Source organism: Mobula birostris, chromosome 12 (genome assembly GCF_030028105.1).
Source record: "Mobula birostris isolate sMobBir1 chromosome 12, sMobBir1.hap1, whole genome shotgun sequence".
Taxonomy (NCBI): Eukaryota; Metazoa; Chordata; class Chondrichthyes; order Myliobatiformes; family Myliobatidae; genus Mobula; species Mobula birostris.
In genome coordinates, this window is record NC_092381.1 from 113,433,401 (window position 1) to 113,453,950 (window position 20,550).

The 20,550-nt window shown below is 43.8% G+C and overlaps 1 protein-coding gene across 5 annotated transcripts in view; it reads left to right on the plus strand.

Annotated features, from left to right (window-relative positions):
- sars2 (seryl-tRNA synthetase 2, mitochondrial) overlaps positions 1 to 20,550 on the plus strand; it is a 124,919-nt gene that overhangs the window by 69,500 nt on the left and 34,869 nt on the right. For 3 of the 5 annotated variants that reach the window (XR_011888095.1, XR_011888096.1, XM_072274512.1), the window contains exons 12-13: positions 7,583 to 7,695; positions 13,281 to 13,374. Coding sequence is in view for 3 of the 5 variants with exons in the window: in XM_072274512.1 (XP_072130613.1) it covers positions 7,583 to 7,695; positions 13,281 to 13,374 (207 nt within the window). In the remaining 2 variants the exon portion in view is untranslated. Of the gene's footprint in view, positions 1 to 7,582; positions 7,696 to 8,395; positions 8,507 to 13,280; positions 13,379 to 20,550 lie in introns of those variants that run through there. The other 2 variants (XM_072274514.1, XM_072274513.1) reach the window with 2 other exon arrangements.

Genomic DNA, 20,550 nt, shown 5'->3' on the forward strand with positions numbered 1-20,550 from the left:
TGCAAAGGGTGAGAGAAGTCCATCTCCCCCCACCCGTTCTCACCACATTCTACAGAGGATGCATCGAGAGCATCCTGAGCAGCTGCATCACGGCCTGGTCAAGAATTGCACCATCTCAGATCGCAAGACCCTGCAGCGGATAGTGAGGTCAACTGAGAAGATCATCGGGGTCTCTCTTCCCGCTATTCCAGACATTTACACCACACACTGCACCCGCAAAGCTAACAGTACTGTGAAGGACCCCACGCACCCCTCATACAAACTCTTCTCCCTCCTGCCATCTGGCAAAAGGTACCAAAGCATTTGGATTCTCACGACCAGACTGTGTAACAGTTTCTTCTCCCAAGCCATCAGACTCCTTAATACCCAGAGTCTAGACTGACATCTACATCACTTATTATTATATTGTAATTTGTGCTCTACTGTACCTATTGTCTTGTTTATTAATTATTGTACTGCCCTGCACTATTTTGTGCATTTTATATAGTCCTGTGCCGGTCTAGTGTAGTTTTTGTGTTGTTTTACGTAGTCTAGTGTAGCCTTGTGCTGTCTCACATAGTCTAGTGTAGTTTTGTGTTGTTTCATGTAGCACCAGGGTCCTGGAGGAACGTTGTTTCGTTTTTACTGTGTACTGTACCAGCAGCTTATGGTCGAAATGACAATAAACTTGACTTGATTCAACTATACACACGTATGCTGTCAAAGGAGACGATGTTTCTCTGAACTAGGGTACATATAACACACATATAATACAGAATAACTTCAGAAAGTTAAGAATTAAATTTACAAATGAATTACACATGGATAAGCAAAGTAAAGTACATAAATTAAGTATTGTAGGGTTCAGAACAGATTATCCGGTGACACTTGAATTGTACTGCGGCAGGGAGCTCAGAAACCTAACGGCCCAAGGGAAGAAGCTGTTTCCCATACTGACTGTTTTTGTCTTTATGCATCAGAGTCTCCTGCCTGATGGGAGAAAGTCAAAGAGGATGCTGGATGGATGGGTGGGATCCTCGATAATATTAAGAGCCCTGCGTATGCAGCGCTCCTGATAAATGTCCCTGATGGACAGTAGGGAGACCCTTCAACCGTTCTCTCAGTCCTTTGTCAGAACTTCCAGTCCAATGCTCTGCTGCTTCCATACCAGATGGAGATACAGCTTTTTTAAAAACGCAAACACGAGGAATTCTGCAGATGCTGGAAATTGAAGCAACACACATCAAAGTTGCTGGTGGACACAGCAGGCCAGGCAGCATCTCTAGGAAGAGGTACAGTCGACGTTTCAGGCCAAGACCCTTCGTCAGGACTAACTGAAGGAAGGCGAGGGACCAGGTGAAGGAAGACTAACTGAGATACAGCTTGTCAGGACACTGTTAATGGTGCTTCTGGATGGGGTGGGCTGTAGCTCATTTCAATCTCCTCAGGAAGTGGAGGTGATGCTGTGCCTTCTTGTTCAGGGAGGTGCTATTGAGGAACCAGGTGAGGTGAATCCCCAGGAAATTGGTACTCTTATCTCTCTCTACAGAGGAGCCATGTATGTGCAGAGGGGGGCTGTTCATCTGCACCTTCCTAAAATCCACAATCAGTTCTTTCGTCTTCTCCACATTCAGACTCGGTTTGTTGTTCTCACACCAGTCCACCAGCCGCTCCACTTCCTCTCTATACTCCAACTCATCGTCGTCGTTGTTAAGGTCAGCCACCTGGAAGAAACCCACGCGGTCACGGGGAAAGTGTACAAACTTCTTACAGGCAGTGGCGGGAATTGAATCCAAGTTGCTGATACTATAAAGTGTTGTGCTATGCTACCGTGATGCCCTACCCATACTACCTGGACTTCTGCCATTCATAAAGGTACAACAGGGCCGAGAGGACTTCCGGGTCTCCAAGAGAATGGCAGCGTAGGAAAAGGTCTCTCGACAAAAAAAAACGTAAACTGCCCCAAAGTCAAAATTAGACAAATATTTAGTATTGTATAACTATATCAATAGAAGGGGCAAGGATGGAGTCTAAGTACAAGATTAAAAAGTCTGCTCAGAAGGCTGATAACTATAAAAAGTCGCAGCAAGACGAGGGGCCTAGCTCCCCCCACAGCTAGCCAGGATGGAGATAATGTGGAAGAATCGGTGAATCTGACTTTGATTCTTAGAGATTTGTGATTTCCGACAAGATATCAACAAACAGCTGGAAGACATTAAAGGAGAAATAGGAAAAACTAATCTGAGGTTCGATGAAGCCGAAGCGAGGATTGTAGGGACTGAGGAGAGGCTGCAAAACGCAGAGGAAGTGATAGCAGAAATGCTAAAGCTACAAGAACAGCTCCAGTGGGAACTAATAGACCAAGAAGGGAAAATGTGAGGATCTACGGAATTCCCGAAGGAACTGAAGGTAAACCCGGACTGGTGATTCCCTTCGTGGAGAAGCTGCTTAGAGAGAACCTTGACATACCAGATGCAAAAGAGCTACAGATAGAAAGGGCCCACTGCGCGTTGGCACCACAGCCCCCGGCAGATGCCCAGCCCAGATCGATTTCAGTCAGATTTCTCAGATACAGAACGAAGGAAGAAGTGCTTAAACTGGCATGGCAAAAGAAAGGCTTTATGTGGAACAACTGTAAAATCAGTTTAGACCACAATTATGCACCGGGGATCCTTGCCAGACGGAAGGAATACATGGAAACATGGAAGGTCCTGAAGGAGAACAACTTCAGATTTCAGACCCTGTATCCAGCTCGGCTAAGAGTCTTTTATGACAAGGGGACAAAAACTTACACTACAGTGGAAGAGGCAACGTTGGATCTGGCGGTTCGGGGACTACCCACAAAAGTTATCACCCAACCGGAGTCGTTACTGGAGAAGATTTGGCGGTGGACGTGGCAACCAGTGTGGCGAGGACTCTCCACTCGAACCAGAGTGTCAAGCTACAAGGAAAAGCTGCAAGTATTCAGACGCGAACGTACAGAGTGTAGACTAATTGAGAAATGTCTGAAAAGAGTAAATCGTACTTAAAGGTAAAATGAAAGCTGGTAATTAAAAATAATCTAGATGGAATAACATGAATGAGAGCAATATGGTCGAGACATGAAAAGGAGAGAATTCTCTGTGACTGTTCACACCGCGGGGGGCCCTCTAACACAGACTGGACATAGAGGTTATCCCTCTGAACTGAGGCAGTCGGTGCTCAGGCCTCACTGTGGGAAGTCGGGCAAAATTTTCAAATGTTCTATGTTCAAAAATCCCTAGGGTTTGATTTAATGTTCTGGTTTACTGTTGAGAAGGAATTACTTACTGTTCGTTTAGAAAAGGAGAGTGTTTTTTTTTCTATTAAGAGAAAAATGCAAATTGAACTGGTAAAAATAACTTCCTATAATGTAAGTGGGGTTTTGAATCCAATTAAGAAAAATGAGATTATGTCTAAATTGAAAAAAGAGAGGGCACAAATAGCCTTCCTTCAGGAAATGCACATGAGCCAATCTGACATGCAAAATTAAAAAGAATGGGCTTTAAGCATGTATTTTATTCATCATATAAATTGGGCCACAAAAGAGGGGTAGCTGCTTTAATGTCTAGTACTCTTAATTATGAACATATTTCAGAGACTAAAGACAACGATGGACGATTTGTAAAAATTACAGGAGAATAGAAGGTACTGAAATAACATTGCTGAATGTTTATGCTCCTCCAGGTTGTGAATGGTCATTCTATAGGCACATTTTTGACCTAATGGTCAGCTCTCAAGGGGTAGTAATCTGTGGAGGGGATTCTAATATCAGGTTAAACCCTGCATTAGATTCTTCAAGAACAGTTTTTCAGAATAAACCTCTGACTAGGAAAGTGGATTCATTGATGGAGGAGCTGGGAATTATAGATGTGTGGAGGGAATTACACCCCACTAGTAAATACTATACACATTACTCTTTCCCTCATTCAGCCTATTCAAGGATAGACTGTTTCTTCATCTTTAATACAGATAGACTCAGGATAAAAAACTGTAATATTGCAACAATTGATCTGCCGGACCATAGTCCAGCCTCTGTGTCTCTAATTCTGGAAAGGAAAATGAGGAAAACACTGTGGGGGTTAAATTCACATATACTCAATAACCTGAAAGTAATGGAGAAATTAAGGGGAGAAATCAAAGAATACTTACACCATAATGGCACGGGAGAAACATCACCAGTGATCTTATGGGATACATTGAAAGCTGTACTGAGAGGGAAAATTATTTCCATTACTACTCACATGAAAAAATTCAATGCACATAAATTAGCAGACCTTCAAGGAAAATTAAAACAACTTCAAGTTGTAGATAGCAACAAAATTAGTTCTAATTTAAAACAGGAAATTAAGAACGTGCAAAGTGAAATTGATGAAACTCATCAATTGAAACACATTGGAAACTCAAAGAATTCATTCTTCCCTCTACCAGTGAAATGTTCCCCGTGCCACTGGCTGCAACACAAGCCCAAAGCATGATCGATCCACCCCCATGCTTAACAGTTGGAGAGGTGTCCTTTTCATGAAATTCTGCACCCTCTTTTCTCCAAACATACCTTTGCTCATTGTGGCCAGAAAGTTCTATTTTAGCTTCATCAGTACACAGGACTTGTTTCCAAAATGCATCAGGCTTGTTTAGATGTTCCTTTGAACTTTTTGAATAGAGCACATACTCACTCACTTCTTCTATTCTGATGGATGCTGTCTGGTCCCAGTATAAGTTTCGTAAGAAACGTATATCTTTCCCATCTGTGTCAAGATCTTGAAGCATTTCCAGAACATCTTGGTGTCTGACAGTGTCAAAAGCTTTTGTATAGTCAATGAAACATAGGTAGATATCTTTTTGTACCTGGATGGCTCGTTCACAGATCATCTGTAGCATGAAAATCGCATTTCTGGTTCCAGTGTTTTCCACAAAGCCGCATTGTTCTTTACTGATTTCTGGTTTTATACAGCATCTTGCTCTCATCATGATTACTCTGAGAATAATTTTTGCCACGTGGCTCATCAGGCTTATTGTACGATGTAACTCACATTCTGTTGCTCTCTCTTTCTTTGGAAGTGTGATGAACACTGATTTACTTAAATCAGCTGGTATCTCCCCATGATCATAGATTTCATTTGCTATTTCTGTTATTTTCTCTATTCCAAAATCTTCTAAGGCCAGTATCATTTCAACAGCGGTGTTGTCTGGACCAGTTGCTCTGTTATGTTTTGTTTTATTTATGGCTGCTCGAGTTTCTGATTTTAGAATGCTAGGTCCTTCAGGATTCTTCTTTATGTTCAGTTTTTCTCCTCTTTTATTTATCCAAATAAAAATAAAATGTAAAAAAAAAGGTATAACAGGGACATTCAAATTAATGACTTGTTCAAAGATTAATATGAATACTTTAAAAAGGCAATTGGAAAAAATACATAATTTATGAATAATACTGTTACTGTAACCATTTATTGACCAAATACTGATGTATGCATCAGGCCATTGAGGATTTTAAAACTTTTCATTCAATGTCATGTGTTCTTGCCTCCATCTAGCTGACACCAAGCTAGCGTGAGACGCTTGGTAGGGTGTAAAAAAAATCATTCACTGCTTTATTTGGCAGTACAGATTATCAGTATGTACCTTCTTATTATGGTTAGAGTTTAAAGAATCAAGGGGCAGCACTGCCTGCGACGTGCCAACATAATTTTTGCTGGGTACGTCGTAAAGTGAACAAAGTCACGGAACAGATGCAGCTGATAGGTAGAAAAGTAGTCTTATCCAACACAGACATGTAAGCTGACAGTCCTTTGGAGTCATGAGAGAGAGACTCCCTAACCCAACATTACAGCACGTTTTTATATGTTAAAGGACAAAAGTTACAGGATAATTTCTATATCCTGTCCTATTCAATGCCCCCTTAATACTCTTTTGAGTTGCATGTAGTTTTCTTTACGACCAACACACCCAAAATGAGTATTAATTACTGTCGTATTCATGCAATGGGCTGTCAATTGCATTCATGCATATGCAGACATATACCAGTTAAGTGCCTGTTTCCTCGTTCCGAGTTGCATTTTAAATTTAATCCATGGTCCCTATTCGGATCTGAAGGTTAATAGCTGAAGTAGTATATGTCCTAACCCCAAAATACACCGTAACATGTACGTGTGCCAGTGCCTGGTTCTTGGGATGTGGGCAACTTTTGAGGGGAGTGGGGAATGGAAGGGAGCTCAGCAGCTGATCCATGTTGTGACACAGATGACAAAAGTGATCTGTCTTTCCCTGGAGCCTCTACCTGTCTGAGTGGTTAAGATAACATTGGAAGTTTTGGAATTCTGATCCAAAACCCCTAAAGTGACTATTACAATAGAGGCAAAGGCAGTAAGTTATACGTAGTTGTACAGTGCAGAAACAGGCCCTTTTGCCCATGCTGTTCATGGATTTTATGTCATCTGCCTGCATTTGATCCACAACCTTCTCTGCCTTGACAATTTCAAGTGCTTATCTAGATTTTTATTCAGAAATACAGCATGATAACAGGCCCTACTGGCCCAGCGAGCTCTACCACACTGTTACATTCATGTCACCAATTAACCTTCTAGCCCACCTGCATGAGAGGAAACCGGAGCAGCGGGAGGAAACCCGTGGGGAAAACGTACAAGCTCCTTACAGGCAGCAGCAGGAGTATGGCATGGTAGCAACTGCCCTAACCGCAGCGTTTTACAGAATCAGTGATCACTGATTGGTCTCGATTCCTGTCACTGTAAGGATTCTATCCATAACTGCTTGGATTTCCTCCGGGTGATCCTGCTTCCTCCTACATTCCAAAAATGTACCAGTTATGGTTAGTAAGTTGTGGGCATGCTGCGTTGGCACCAGAACTGTGGCAACACTTGCGAGCTGCCCCCAGCGCAGTCCTTGGTCTGTTGGTCATTGATGCCAGACGAAGCATTTCACTGTATGTTTCATTGTTTCGTAAATACATGTGACAAATAGAGCTCATCTTAATCTTATATTAAGACTGCTGTAGACAGCTCCCCCAGCAAAAGAAGAAGATTTCTTACTATCTACCTGGTACGTATTGTGCGGAGCAAGAACGACAATGGAGAGGTCTGATTTAGTGTCCTTACTGAGTTGTATTAATAATGGTATACGCTGGGCAACTTACAGTGTGGGAGTGATGAACTGGACCTGCTGGGACAAAAGATGAGCGCTCAAAAGCCTGTGCCCAAAGAGAGTACTTCGTGCATCGGAGGTCCAGCCGATTCACTCGCCACATTCTCGCAATTGATCGGATACGGTACACTACCCAATCTACCCCTTCGTTGTTTTGTACACCTCTATCAGGTCACCCTTCAGCCACCTCTTCTCCAGAGAAAAACAACCTAAACAGTTGTCTCCATTTAACTGAAAAACCCCTCTCCAAGCAATGTCCTGGCAGATCTCCTCTGTACCCTCTCCAGCACAGTCTTACTGTGTGGCAACCAGATCTGCACACAGTGCTCAGGTGTGGCCTAACTAGAGTTTTTAAAAAATTCTTCTTCTAAAGCTTTCTCTCTACTAAAGGATTGGTTTCTATCAGCTTGTTTGTGTTCCATTCAAGGTGGAGATGTTTGGAGTGACGGCAGCCGAGACAGGAAGCGAGAGCACAGAGTTACTGGATGAGTTTGTGTCACTTCAGAAGGAGATCTTCTCCGACCTTGGACTCCATTACAAGTGAGAGTGACTCCAGGCCAAGCCTGTTCTGCTTGGGAGGTTTGGGGCAGGGTACCTTTTTGCTGAGATATTTTGAGTGAAGATCTATTTTTTGTGGCTCTGGTTAGGATGGTCCTGCCCCTGTTGAAGTTATATAAGACCGTAAGCCACAGGAGCAGAATTAGGCCATTTGGCCCATCGAATGAGCTCCACCATTCTGTTATGGCTGATTTATTTTCTGTCTGAATCCCATTCACCTGCCTTCTCCCTGTAACCTTTAAATGTCCATACAAATCATGAACCTATCGAACTCTGCCTTAGATATACCACATGACTTGGCATCCACAGCTTTTCCTACATCCAGTTCCCAACTGTGACCATCCCCTGAATGTGGTTGGCAGGTAATGACCATAATAGTATATGATAGCAGTTTCATTCCCAGAATCATTCTCATAAACCTCCTCTGAACCTTCTCCAACGTCAGCACACCCTTTCTCAGATAAGCAGCCCAAACTGCTGATAGTAAGCCGAGTGAAGCCTCACCAGGGCGTCATACAGCCTCAGCGTACATCCTTGCTTTGAATAAGGCCTCAGTTGAGTAGGTGATAGAGAGTCTTGCAAGGTAGTCAAGACCTGTTCACCCAGCAAGGAGCCAACGTTCTCAAAGTTCAAAGTACATTTGTTGTCAAAATGTATAACCTTGAGATTTGTATGCTTACAGACAGCCTCAAAGCAAGAAAACCAAAAGATCCCAATTTAAAATAAAGACCAACACCCAACGTGCAGAGAGAGAGAAAAAATGATAAAAGCACCAACAACATTCAGAACAAAAGTGAGTCCATAGCCCCAAACCCCAGAGCAGATGGAGCAGGCCCTCAGCCTCAGTTCACCATACAGTGGGACAACCACTCCAGTGCCTGTTGACATATCCAGGCTACTAGCAAACAAAATCTTCACATTCCTCAACAGCTTGGCCACTTCCTGTCTGTAATCCCCTCCATCTCTATAATCCTCGCAATAAACTCAGGAATTCTCCCCCACACACAGCTGACCCAGCATATGTATGGTCCCTTTAAAATATACTACATGTATGCATTTGGTCACCTGAGGAAGCTGAGCCAGATTTGACAGTGTGGGGAAATTTTGCCATTTGAAAGATGCTATGCAAGGACAGACCCTGTGTCTTTCTACTTCCCATTCCCATTTGTCCATGGCCACCTCTACTGTCTCGATGAGACCACACTCAGGTTGGAGGAACAACACCTTATATTTCGTCTGGGTAGCCTCCAAACTGATGTATGAATATTGGTTTCTTGAACTTCTGGTAATGAGGCCCCCCCCCCCCCCCACTTCACTATTCTTCATTTCTGTCTCTCTCTCTCTCACATCTTCTCTTACTTGACCATCACCTTCCTCTGGTGCTCCTCCCCCTTCCCATTCTTCCATGGTCTTCTGTCCTGTCCTATCAGACTCTCCTTCTGCCATTTGTCTCTTTCACCAATCAACTTCCTAGCTCTTTACTTCACCCCTCTCCCTCTCCCAGTTTCACCTATCACCTACCATAGAACCATAGAAACTACAGCACAGAAACAGGCCCTTTGGCCCTTCTTGGCTGTGCTGAACCATTTTCTGCCTAGTCCCACTGACCTGCACACGGACCATATCCCTCCATACACCTCCCATCCATGTATCTGTCCAACTTATTCTTAAATGTTAAAAAAGAACCCGCATTTACCACCTCGTCTGGCAGCTCATTCCATACTCCCACCACTCTCTGTGTGAAGAAGCCCCCCCCAATGTTCCCTTTAAACTTTTCCCCCCTCACCCTTAACCCATGTCCTGTGGTTTTTTTCTCCCCTTGCCTCAGTGGAAAAAGCCTGCTTGCATTCACTCTATCTATACCCATCATAATTTTATATACCTCTATCAAATCTCCCCTCATTCTTCTACGCTCCAGGGAATAAAGTCCTAACCTATTCAACCTTTTTCTGTAACTGAGTTTCTCAAGTCCCGGCAACATCCTTGTAAACCTTCTCTGTACTCTTTCAACCTTATTTCTATCCTTCCTGTAATTTGGTGACCAAAACTGAACACAATACTCCAGATTCGGCCTCACCAATGCCTAATACAACCTCATCATAACATTCCAGCTCTTATACTCAATACTTTGATTAATAAAGGCCAATGTACCAAAAGCTCTCTTTACGACCCTATCTACCTGTGACGCCACTTTTAGGGAATCTTGTATCTGTATTCCCAGATCCCTCTGTTCCACTGCACTCCTCAGTGCCCTACCATTAACCCTGTATGTTCTACGTTGGTTTGTCCTTCCAACGTGCAATACCTCACACTTGTCTGTATTAAACTCCATCTGCCATTTTTCAGCCCATTTTTCCAGCTGGTCCAAGTCCCTCTGCAGGCTCTGAAAACCTTCCTCACTGTCTACTACACCTCCAATCTTTGTATCATCAGCAAATTTGCTGATCCAATTTACCACATTATCATCCAGATCATTGATATAGATGACAAATAACAATGGACCCAGCACTGATCCCTGTGGCACACCACTAGTCACAGGCCTCCACTCGGAGAAGCAATTCTCTACTACCACTCTGGCTTCTTCCATTGAGCCAATGTCTGATCCAATTTACCACCTCTCCATGTATACCTAGTGACTGAATTTTCCTAACTAACCTCCCGTGCGGGACCTTGTCAAAGGCCTTACTGAAGTCCATGTAGACAATATCCACTGCCTTCCCTTCATCCACTTTCCTAGTAACCTCCTCGAAAAACTCCAATAGATTGGTCAAACATGACCTACCTCGCACAAAGCCATGTTGACTCTTTCTAATAAGTCCCTGTCTATCCAAATGCTTGTAGATTCTGTCTCTTAGTACTCCCTCCAATAACTTACCTACTACCGACGTTAAACTTACCGGCCTATAATTTCCCGGATTACTTTTCGATCCCTTTTTAAACAACGGAACAACATGAGCCACTCTCCAATCCTCCGGCACTTCACCCGTAGACAGCGACATTTTAAACATTTCTGCCAGGGCCCCTGCAATTTCAACACTAGTCTCCTTCAAGGTCCGAAGGAACACCCTGTCAGGTCCCGGGGATTTATCCACTTTAATTTTCCTCAAGACAGCAAGGACCTCCTCCTTTTCGATCTGTACAGTTTCCATGGTCTCACTACTTGTTTCCCTTAATTTCATAAATTTCATGCCAGTTTCCTTAGTAAATACAGACGCAAAAAACCTATTTAAGATCTCCCCCATTTCCTTTGGTTCCGCACATAGCTGACCACTCTGATCTTCAAGAGGACTAATTTTATCCCTTACAATCCTTTTGCTCCTAATATACTTGTAAAAGTTCTTTGGATTATCCTTCACTTCGACTGACAAGGCAACCTCATGTCTTCTTTTAGCCCTCCTGATTTCTTTCTTAAGTATTTTCTTACACTCTTATACTCCTCAAGCACCTGATTTACCCCCTGTTTCCTATACATTTCATACAACTCCCTCTTCTTCTTTATCAGAGTTGCAATATCCCTTGAAAACCAAGGTTCCTTATTCCTATTCAATTTGCCTTTAATCCTGACAGGAACATACAAACTCTGCACTCTCAAAATTTCCCCTTTGAAGGCTTCCCACCTACCAATCACATCTTTGCCAGAGAACAACCTGTCCCAATCCACGCTTTTTAGATCCTTTCTCATTTCTTCAAATTTGGCCTTCTTCCAGTTCAGAACCTCAACCCTAGGACCAGATCTATCCTTGTCCATGATCAAATTGAAACTAATGGTGTTATGATCACTGGAACCAAAGTGCTCCCCTACACAGACTTCCGCCACTTGTCCTAACTCATTTCCTAACAGGAGATCCAATATTGCATCCCCTCTAGTTGGTCCCTCTATATATTGATTTAGAAAACTTTCCTGAACACATTTTACAAACTCTAAACCATCTAGACCCCTAACAGTATGGGAGTCCCAATCAATGTATGGAAAATTAAAATCCCCTACCACCACAGCTTTATGTTTCTTGCAGTTGCCTGCTATCTCTCTGCAGACTTGCTCTTCCAATTCTCCTTGACTATTGGGTTTGCCCGCTAGAAGGATACCTACCAACAGAAGGCATTGGCAGATCCTGCCCTAGGCATGGAAAGTTCAGAGACCGCACAGAGGATAGTGAAAATTCACTGGTATCTCTCTTCCCCACGATTTGTGACATTTACCGGGAGTGTAAACTCCTGGATGTTAATATTTCAGAGGGCATGTCCTGGGCCCGGCAGGAAAGTGTGATTGCAAAAAAATCACGGCAGTGCCTCTACTTCCCTTGGAGTCTGCAATCCCTGGCTTAGGATACCACCTTGTATTTTTTCCTCCTCTCCCCCCCCGCCTAACCTTCTTATCCTGACTCCTCCCTTTCCTTTCTAGTCCTGATGAAAGGTCTTGACCTGAACCATCTCTTTTCCATAGATGTTGCCCGACACCCAACCTGCTGGGTTCCTGCAGCATGTTGTGTGTGTTGCTCTGGATTTCCAGCATCTGTGGGTTTTCTCCTGTTTGAGACCTGGTGAAGTATCAGTCTGGTTAATCTGTTTCATACTTTAATCCACCGGGCTTGAGGGCAGGTCCTGTCCTTTCCTTTAAGAACCAGGTGCTTGGAAGGATGTGGGCCTGACCCAGGAAAATTGGGACTAGATTGGGGGGGGGGGGTGGACTGAATGAGTCAAAATGCCTGCATCCATGCTATACTGTAATGTAGCAGTTAGCATGGCGTTTTACAGCACCGATTGTAAGATTGGGGTTAGACTCCTACTACTGCCTGTAAGGAGTTTGTACGTTCTCCCCATGATCGCATGGGTTTCCACTGGGTGCTCCAGTTTCCTCCCACAGTCCGTATGGGTTAGGGTTCGTGAGTAGTGGGCATGCTATGTTGGTGCCAGAAGTATGGCAACTCTTGCCCCAGCATAATCCTGACTGATTTAATTTGATGCAAGTGACACATTTTATTGTGTGACTAGATGTACTGTACATGTGACAAATAAAGTTAATCTCTTTAATCTTTCTTTATCACTGGTCTATCAACTCCCTTTTTAAATTTACAGATGCAGCACAGAACAGGCCCTTCCAGCCCAACACAGCAGTCCCCTCGATTTAACCCAACCTGATAACTGGACAATTTACAATGACCAATTAACCTACTGACCGGTACGTCTTTGGACTGTGGGAGGAAACCAGAGCACCTGGAGGAAACCCACGCGGTCACAGGGAGAACTTGCAGTCTCCTTTCAGATGGCACCAAAATTGAACTCCAAGCTCTGACGCCCCAGTAACGTCTCACTGTGACTGCTGTGCTACTGTGGCCACCATGGTTCCTTTGGTCCCCTTGCCACAAACTAGGGGTAGTGTACAGCACTCAGTTACATACCAGCAAACATTTGGGTTGCGGAAAGAAACTGGAGCCCTCCATTGAAACCCACCTGCCAATCCTGGATCTGTTTAATGTGGTGTTGCACTTCCCTGCCCATTTTAAGCTTGACTTTCGCCCTCACTCAGTCTCTGCGGGTCTGAGCATTCTTTTTTTTTTGTTTGGCAGACTTCTGGATATGCCGACTCAGGAACTGGGGCTGCCTGCTTACCGCAAGTTTGATATCGAAGCCTGGATGCCTGGGAGGGGTGATTATGGAGAGGTAGGTAGGTGGAATTAAAGGTGGCTGTATATTGACATGTCAAGTCAAGTTGTTGAGTTTATTGTTGTGAGGACAAATGGAGTGAGGTACGGGTACAGAGAAAAGCTTGCAGTAGCATTGCAGTCCATTTCGATTCAAATGCTTCTATATCCAATGCCTTAGAGGAGATTTACCTCGCTGCTGCCTAGACTAAAGGGTATGTCTGATGAAGGCAGGTTGAGCGAGCTAGGGCTTTTCTCCTTGAAGCGAAGGAGAATGAGAGGTGACTTGATAGAGGTGTTCAAGGCGATAAGAGGCATAGAAAGCGTGAATACAGGAGACTGTTTCCCAGGGCAGACATGCCTAATTCAAGGGTGCAAAGTTTCAAGGTGATTGGAGGGAATTGTACGGGTGGATGTCAGGTGTAAGTTCTTTACTCAGAGTGGTGGGTGTGTGGAATGCACTGCCAAAGGTGGTAGTAGAGCTAGAAGCATTAGGGGAATTTACGAAACTTTCACATAAGCACATGGATGACAGAAAATGAAGGGCTATGTGGGACGGGAGGGTTAGATTGGTCTTAGAGAAGTTTAAAGGGTTGGCATAACATTGTGGGCTGAAGGGCCTGTACTCTTCTGTAATATTCTATATTTTATAGAAGGCAGTGAAAACCAAGACTGTGCAAAACCAGATCTTAGTGCAAAACAAAACCACTATTGGGGACAAGTCCACGGTAGTACAAGAGGTGGTTCTTTGTGCTTCTTTGCTGAGGTCAGGTTAGGGTTATGCAGATTGTTCAAAGAACCCGGTAAAAAGGGAGCTATTCCTGAGCAGTGACAGACATCAGGGAGCAGATACAGAGGCAGATTCTGGAACGGTGCAATAATAATAGGGTTGTTGTGATGGGTGATTTTAACTTTCCTAATATTGACTGGCAAGAGGTTTAGATGGGATGGAGTATGTTAGGTGTGATCAGGTGTGCTACATTTCCTGACGCAATATGTAGATATGCCAACGAGAGGAGAGGCTGTACTTGATCTGGGTATTGGTCAGGTGTCAGATCTCTCGGTGGGAGAGCATTTTGGAGGTAGTGATCACAACTCTATCTCCTTTACCATAGCGCTGGAGAGGGATAGGAGCAGACAATTTGGGAAAACATTTAATTGGGGTAGGGGGAAATATAATGCCATTTAGGTAGGAACTTGGGAACATAAATTGGGAGCTGATGCTCTCAGGGAAATGCAGGGCAGAAATGTGGCAAAGATCTGTTCCATTGAGGCAGGGAAGTGATGGTAGGGTAAAAGAACCGTGGTGTTCAAAGGATCTAGAAAATCTAGTTACGAAGAAAAGAACAGCTTAAGAAAGGTTCAAGAAACTAGGTACTGCTAGAGCTCTAGAAAATTACAAGTGTGCCAGGAAGGAACTCAAGAATGAAATTAGGAGAGCTAGAAAGGGCCATAAGAAGGCCTTGGTGAGGAAGATTAACTGTAACCCCAAGGCATTCTACAAGTATATGAAGAGCAAGAGGATGAGCCGTGTGAGAATAGGACCAATCAGGTGTGATAGTGGAAACGTGCATGGAGTCGGAGGAGGTAGCAGAGGTACTTAATGAATACTTTGCTTCAGTATTCACCAGTGAAAAGGACATTGGCAATTGTGGAAATAACTTACAGTGGACTAAGACGCTTTGAGTGTATGGAGAATGTGCTGGAGCTGTTGAAAGGCATTAAATTAGGTAAGTCGCTGGGACCAGATGAGATGTATCCCAGGCTACTGTGGGAAGCGAGGGGGGAGATTGCTGAGCCTCTGGCGATGATTTTTCCATCATCAATAGGGACGGGAGAAGTACCAGAGGATTGGAAGGTTGCAAATGTTGTTCCCTTGTTCAAGGAAGTGGGTAGAGATAACCCAGGAAATTATAGACCAGTGAGTCTTACTTCAGTGGTGGGCAAGTTGTTGGAGAAGATCCTGAGAGGCAGGATTTATGAGCTTTTAGAGAGACATAATCTGATTAGAGATAGTCAGCATGGCTTTGTCAAGGGCAGGTCATGCCTTACAGGTGCCAGGGTCAAGGACGTCTCAGATCCTATCCACAACATTTTGTAGAGGGAGGGAGAGCAGCTAGATGTCTTGGTACATATTGGTACTAATGACATAGGAAGGAAAAGAGGTCCTGAAAGGAGATTTTAGAGAGGTAGGTAGAAAGCTGAGAAGCAGGACTTCCAGGGTAGTAATTTCTGGATTACCGTCTATACCACGCGCCAGTGAGGGTAGAAACAGGATGATTTGGCAGATAAATGCGTGGCTGAGAAGCCGGTGCAGGGGGCAGGGCTTCAGGTTCTTGGATTGTTGGATTCTGAGGGAGGTATGAGTTGTACAAAAGTGACGGGTTGCACCTGAACCTTAGGAGGGGCCGATATTCTTGCGGGCAGGTTTGCTAGAGCTGTTGGGGAGGGTTTAAACTAATTTGGCAGGAGATCGGGAACCGGAGTGCTGGGACTCAGGATAGGACGGATGATTAAAAAAAGTAAAGATAACGTGCAGTCAGGCTGTCAGGAAGGGGAGGCAGATGATAGGAAATAATTGCAACCAGCAGGGTGAGTATTAGTGCATTAAGGATACAAAGTCAAAAAGGGTTGCAAATGTGGTACTCAAGGTGTTGTATCTCAACGCGCAGAGTATAAGACATAAGGTGGATGATCTTGTTACACTATTACAGATGGTCAGGTATGGTGTTGTGGCCATTCACTGAATTGTGGCTGAAGGATGGTTGTAGTTGGGAGCTGAATGTCCAAGGTTACACGTTGTATCAGAGGGACAGGAAGATAGGCAGAGGGGGTAGTGTGGCTCTACTGGTAAAGAATGGCATCAAATCAGTAGAAAGATGTGACATAGGATCGGAAGATGTTGAATTGTTGTGTGTTGAGTTAAGAAACTGCAAGGGTAAAAGGATGTTGATACCAGTTATATACAGGTCTCCCAACAGTGGACCACAGATTACAACAGGAAATAGAAAAGGCGAGTCAAAAGGGTAATGTTATGGTAGTCATGGGAGATTTTAACATGCAGGTTGATTGGGAAAATCAGCTTGGTAATGGATCGCAAGAGAGTGAGTTTGTTGAAAGCCTACGAGATGGCTTTTTAGAGCAGCTTGTTTTTGAGCCTACTAGGGGATCAGCTATACTGGATTGGCTGTTATGTAATGAACCAGAGGCGGATAAGGTGAAAGAACCCTTAGGAACCAGTGATCACAATAAGATTGAGCTCAACTTGAAATTTGATAGGTGAAAGTAAAGTCTGATGTAGCAGTATTTCAGTGGAGTGAGGTAAATTACAGTGGTATGAGAGAGGAGTTGGCCAGAGTAAATTGGAAGGAGCTGCTGGCAGGAATGACAGCAGGGTAGCAATGGTGTGTGTTTCTGGGAAAAATGAGGAAGGTGACGGACAAACACAAGTGTATTCAAAAAATGAAGAAATACTCAAATGGCAAAATAGTACAACCGTGGCTGACAAGGGAATTTAAAGCTAATGTAAAGACAAAAGAAAGGGCATACGAGGCAAAAATTAGTAGGATAATAGAGGATTGGGAAGTTTTTAAAAACCTACAGAGAATAACTAAAAGAATCATTAGGTGAGAAAAGCTGAAATATGAAAGCAAGCTAGCAAATAATATCGAATTGGATAGTAAAAGCTTTTTCAAGTAGGTAAAAAAAATAAAAGAGAAATGAGAGTGGATATAGGACCGCTAGAAAATGAGGCAGGAGAAATAATAACGAGGGACAAGGAGATGGCTGATGAACTAAATGAGTATTTTGCATCAGTCTTCGCTGTGGAAGACACGAGCAGTGTACCAGATGTTGTACTGTGTGACGGAAGAGAAGTGGGTACAGTTACTATCACAAGGGAGAAGGTTCTCAAAAAGCTGAAAGACCTAAAGGTACATAAGTCACCCGGACCAGATAAACTGCACCCTAGGGTTCTGAAAGAGGTAGCGTTAGAGATTGTGGAGGCATTAGTAATGATCTTTCAAAAATCATTGGACTCTGGCATGGTGCCAGAGGACTGGAAAATTGCAAATGTTACTCCAGTCTTTAAGGAAGGAGGAAGGCAGCAGAAAGGATATTATAGACCAGTTAGCCTGACCTCAGTGGTTGGGAAGATGTTAGAGTCTATTGTTAAGGATGAGGTGATGGAGTACTTGGTGACACAGGAGAAGATAGGACAAAGTCATCATGGTTTCCTGAAGGGAAAATCTTGCCAAACAAAGCTGTTGTAATTCTTTGAGGAGATGACAAGTAGGATAGATAAAGGGGATGCAGTCGTTGTTGTATATTTGGATTTTCAGAAGGCCTTTGACAAGGTGCCACTCATGAGGCTGCTAAACAAGTTAAGAGCTCATGGTATTACAGGAAAGTTACTAACATGGTTAGAGCATTGACTGATTGGAAGGAGGCAGAGAGTGGGAATAAAAGGATCCTTTTCTGCTTGGCTGCCAGTGACTGGTGGTGTTCCGCAGGGGTTGGTGTTGGGACCACTCCTTTTTATGCTGTATATAAATTACTTAGATGATGAAATAGATGATTCTGTTACCAAGTTTTTAGATGATTCAAAGATTGGTGAATGGGCAGGTCGTGTTGAGGATATTGAATGCAGAAGGACTTAGACAGATTAGGAGAATGGGCAAGAAAGTGGCAAATGAAATATAATGCTGGAAAATGCATGGTCATGCACTTTGGTAGCAGAAGTAAATGTGCAGACTATTTTCCAAATGGGGAGAAAATCCAAAAATTTGAGATGCAAAGGGACTTGGGAGTCCTTGTGCAGAACACCCTGAAGGTTAACTTGCATGTTGAGTCGGTGGTGAGGAAGGCAAATGCAATGTTAGCATTCATTTCAAGAGGTCTAGAATACAAGAGCAAGGATATGATGCTGAGGCTTTATAAGGCACTGGTGAGGTCTCACCTTGAATATTGTGAACAGTTTTGGGCTCCTTGTCTTAGAAAAGATGTGCTGGCATTGGAGAGGTTCACAAGGATGATTCCAGGAATGAAAGGGTTATCATACGAGGGACATTTGATGGCTCTAGGTTTGTACTTGCTGGAATTTAGAAGGATGATGGAAGGATCTCATTGAAACCTTCCGAATGTTGAAAGGCCTAGACAGAGTAGATGTGGAAAGGATGTTTCCCATGGTGGGAGAGTCTAGGACAAGAGGGCACAGCCTCGGAATAGAAAGTCGTCCATTCAAACTGAGATGTGGAGAAATTTCTTTAGCCAGAGCGTGGTGAATTTGTGGAATTTGTTACCACATGCAGCTGTGGAACCCAGGTTGCTGGATGTATTTAAGGCAGAGGTTGACAGGCTCTTGATTGGTTACTGGGAGAAGGCTGGGAAATATGTTTGAGGAGGAGAAAAAAAGGATCAGCCATGATTGAATGGTGGAGCAGGCTCGATGGGCCAAATGGCCCAATTTCTATTTCTATGACTTATGGTCTTATGAGCCTAATTGAGTTCTCTGAGGAGGAAACAAAACACATCGAGAAAGGTAGAGCAATGGATGTAGTGTATATGGATCCATGCAAGGCTCATTCAGAAGGTAAGGAGGCATGGGATCCAAGGAGACCTTGCTTTGTGGATTTAGAATTGGCTTGCCCACAGAAGACAAAGGATTGTTATAGATGGTTTGTATTCTGCATGGAGGTTGGTGACCAGTGGTGTGCCTCAGGGATCTGTTCTGGGACCCCTCCCTTTGTGATTTTTATAAAATGAGGAATTAGCAGTGTGGGTTAGTAAGTTTGCTGATGACACAAAAGTTGGGGTATTGCGGATAGTCTGGAGGATTGTCAGAGGTTACAGCGGGACATCGATAGGATGTAGAATTGGGCTAAAAAGTGGCAGATAGAGTTCAACCCAGATAAGTGTGAGGTGGTTCATATTGATATGTCAAATTTGCAGACAGAACATAGTAGCAATGGTAAGACTCTTGGCAGTGTGGAGGATCAGTGAGATCTTGGGGTCCGTGTCCATAGGATACTCAAAGCTGCTGTGCAGGTTGACAGTGTTGTTAAGAAGGCATATGGTGTGTTGGCATTCATCAACTGTGGGATTGTGTTCAAGAGCCGTGAGGTAATGTTACGGCTATATAGGACCCCACTTGGAGTACTGTGTTCAGTTCTGGTCATCTCACTACAGGATGGATGTGGAAACTAGAGAGAGTGAGCAGAGGAGATTTACAAGGATGTTGCCTGGATTGGAGAGTGTACCTTATGAGAATTGGTTGAGAGAATTGGTTGGCATTTTCTCCTTGGAGCAACGGAGGATGAGAGGTGACCTGATAAAGGTGTATAAGATGATGAGAGACATTGATCGTGTGGATAGCCAGAGGTCTTTTTCCAGGGTTGAATTGGCTAACACGAGGGGTGTTAGTTTTAAGGTGCTTGGAAATGGGTATCGAGGAGATGTCGGGTAAGTTTTTCACACAGAGAGTGGTGGGTGCATGGAATGGGCTGCTAGCGACAGTGGTAGAGGCAGATACAACATGGTCTTTTAAGAGTCTCTTAGATAGGTACATGGAGCTTAGAAAAATAGAGGACTATGCGGTAGGGAAATTCTGGGCAGCTTCTAGAGTAGGTTACAAGGTCGGCACAATATTGTGAGCCGAAGGGCCTGTAATGTGCTGTAGATTTCTATGATTCCATGATTCTGTGAAACTGGTGGTATAGGACTTCAGGAATCTGTACCTCCTACACGATGGTAGTAACAGCCCAGATAGTGGAGATTCTTGATAACAGATCTTCCAACCTTGTCGTAGGGTTTGGAGGCTTGCGTGCCTCAATGACCTGGAGTCAGGACTTTATGCTTTGGCTTCTTGGCAGGGTCACCCATGCCAAACAGGTCAAAGGGTAGAGGCCAGGTTAAGAGTGGTCCACCAGTCCTCCAGGTTTGGGATTAAGCTCAGGGCTAACAACCCTGACTGGTCAAACAAAACTGATATTGAAACAGCAATGAAGAATCCTTCTACAGCTGAGTGTGACGGTATTCCTGAGTCTCCAACCGGGACTTGCATGACTGACAGTAGTGAAAACTGAGAGGAGGCTACTGACATGATGAAGGAAGCCCTGAACACCACCAGAGATGGAGGACCTTCACTGCTGCCCTAAATGCCAGCGGCGTACTGGGCAGTAAGGAAGTAAGTGATAAG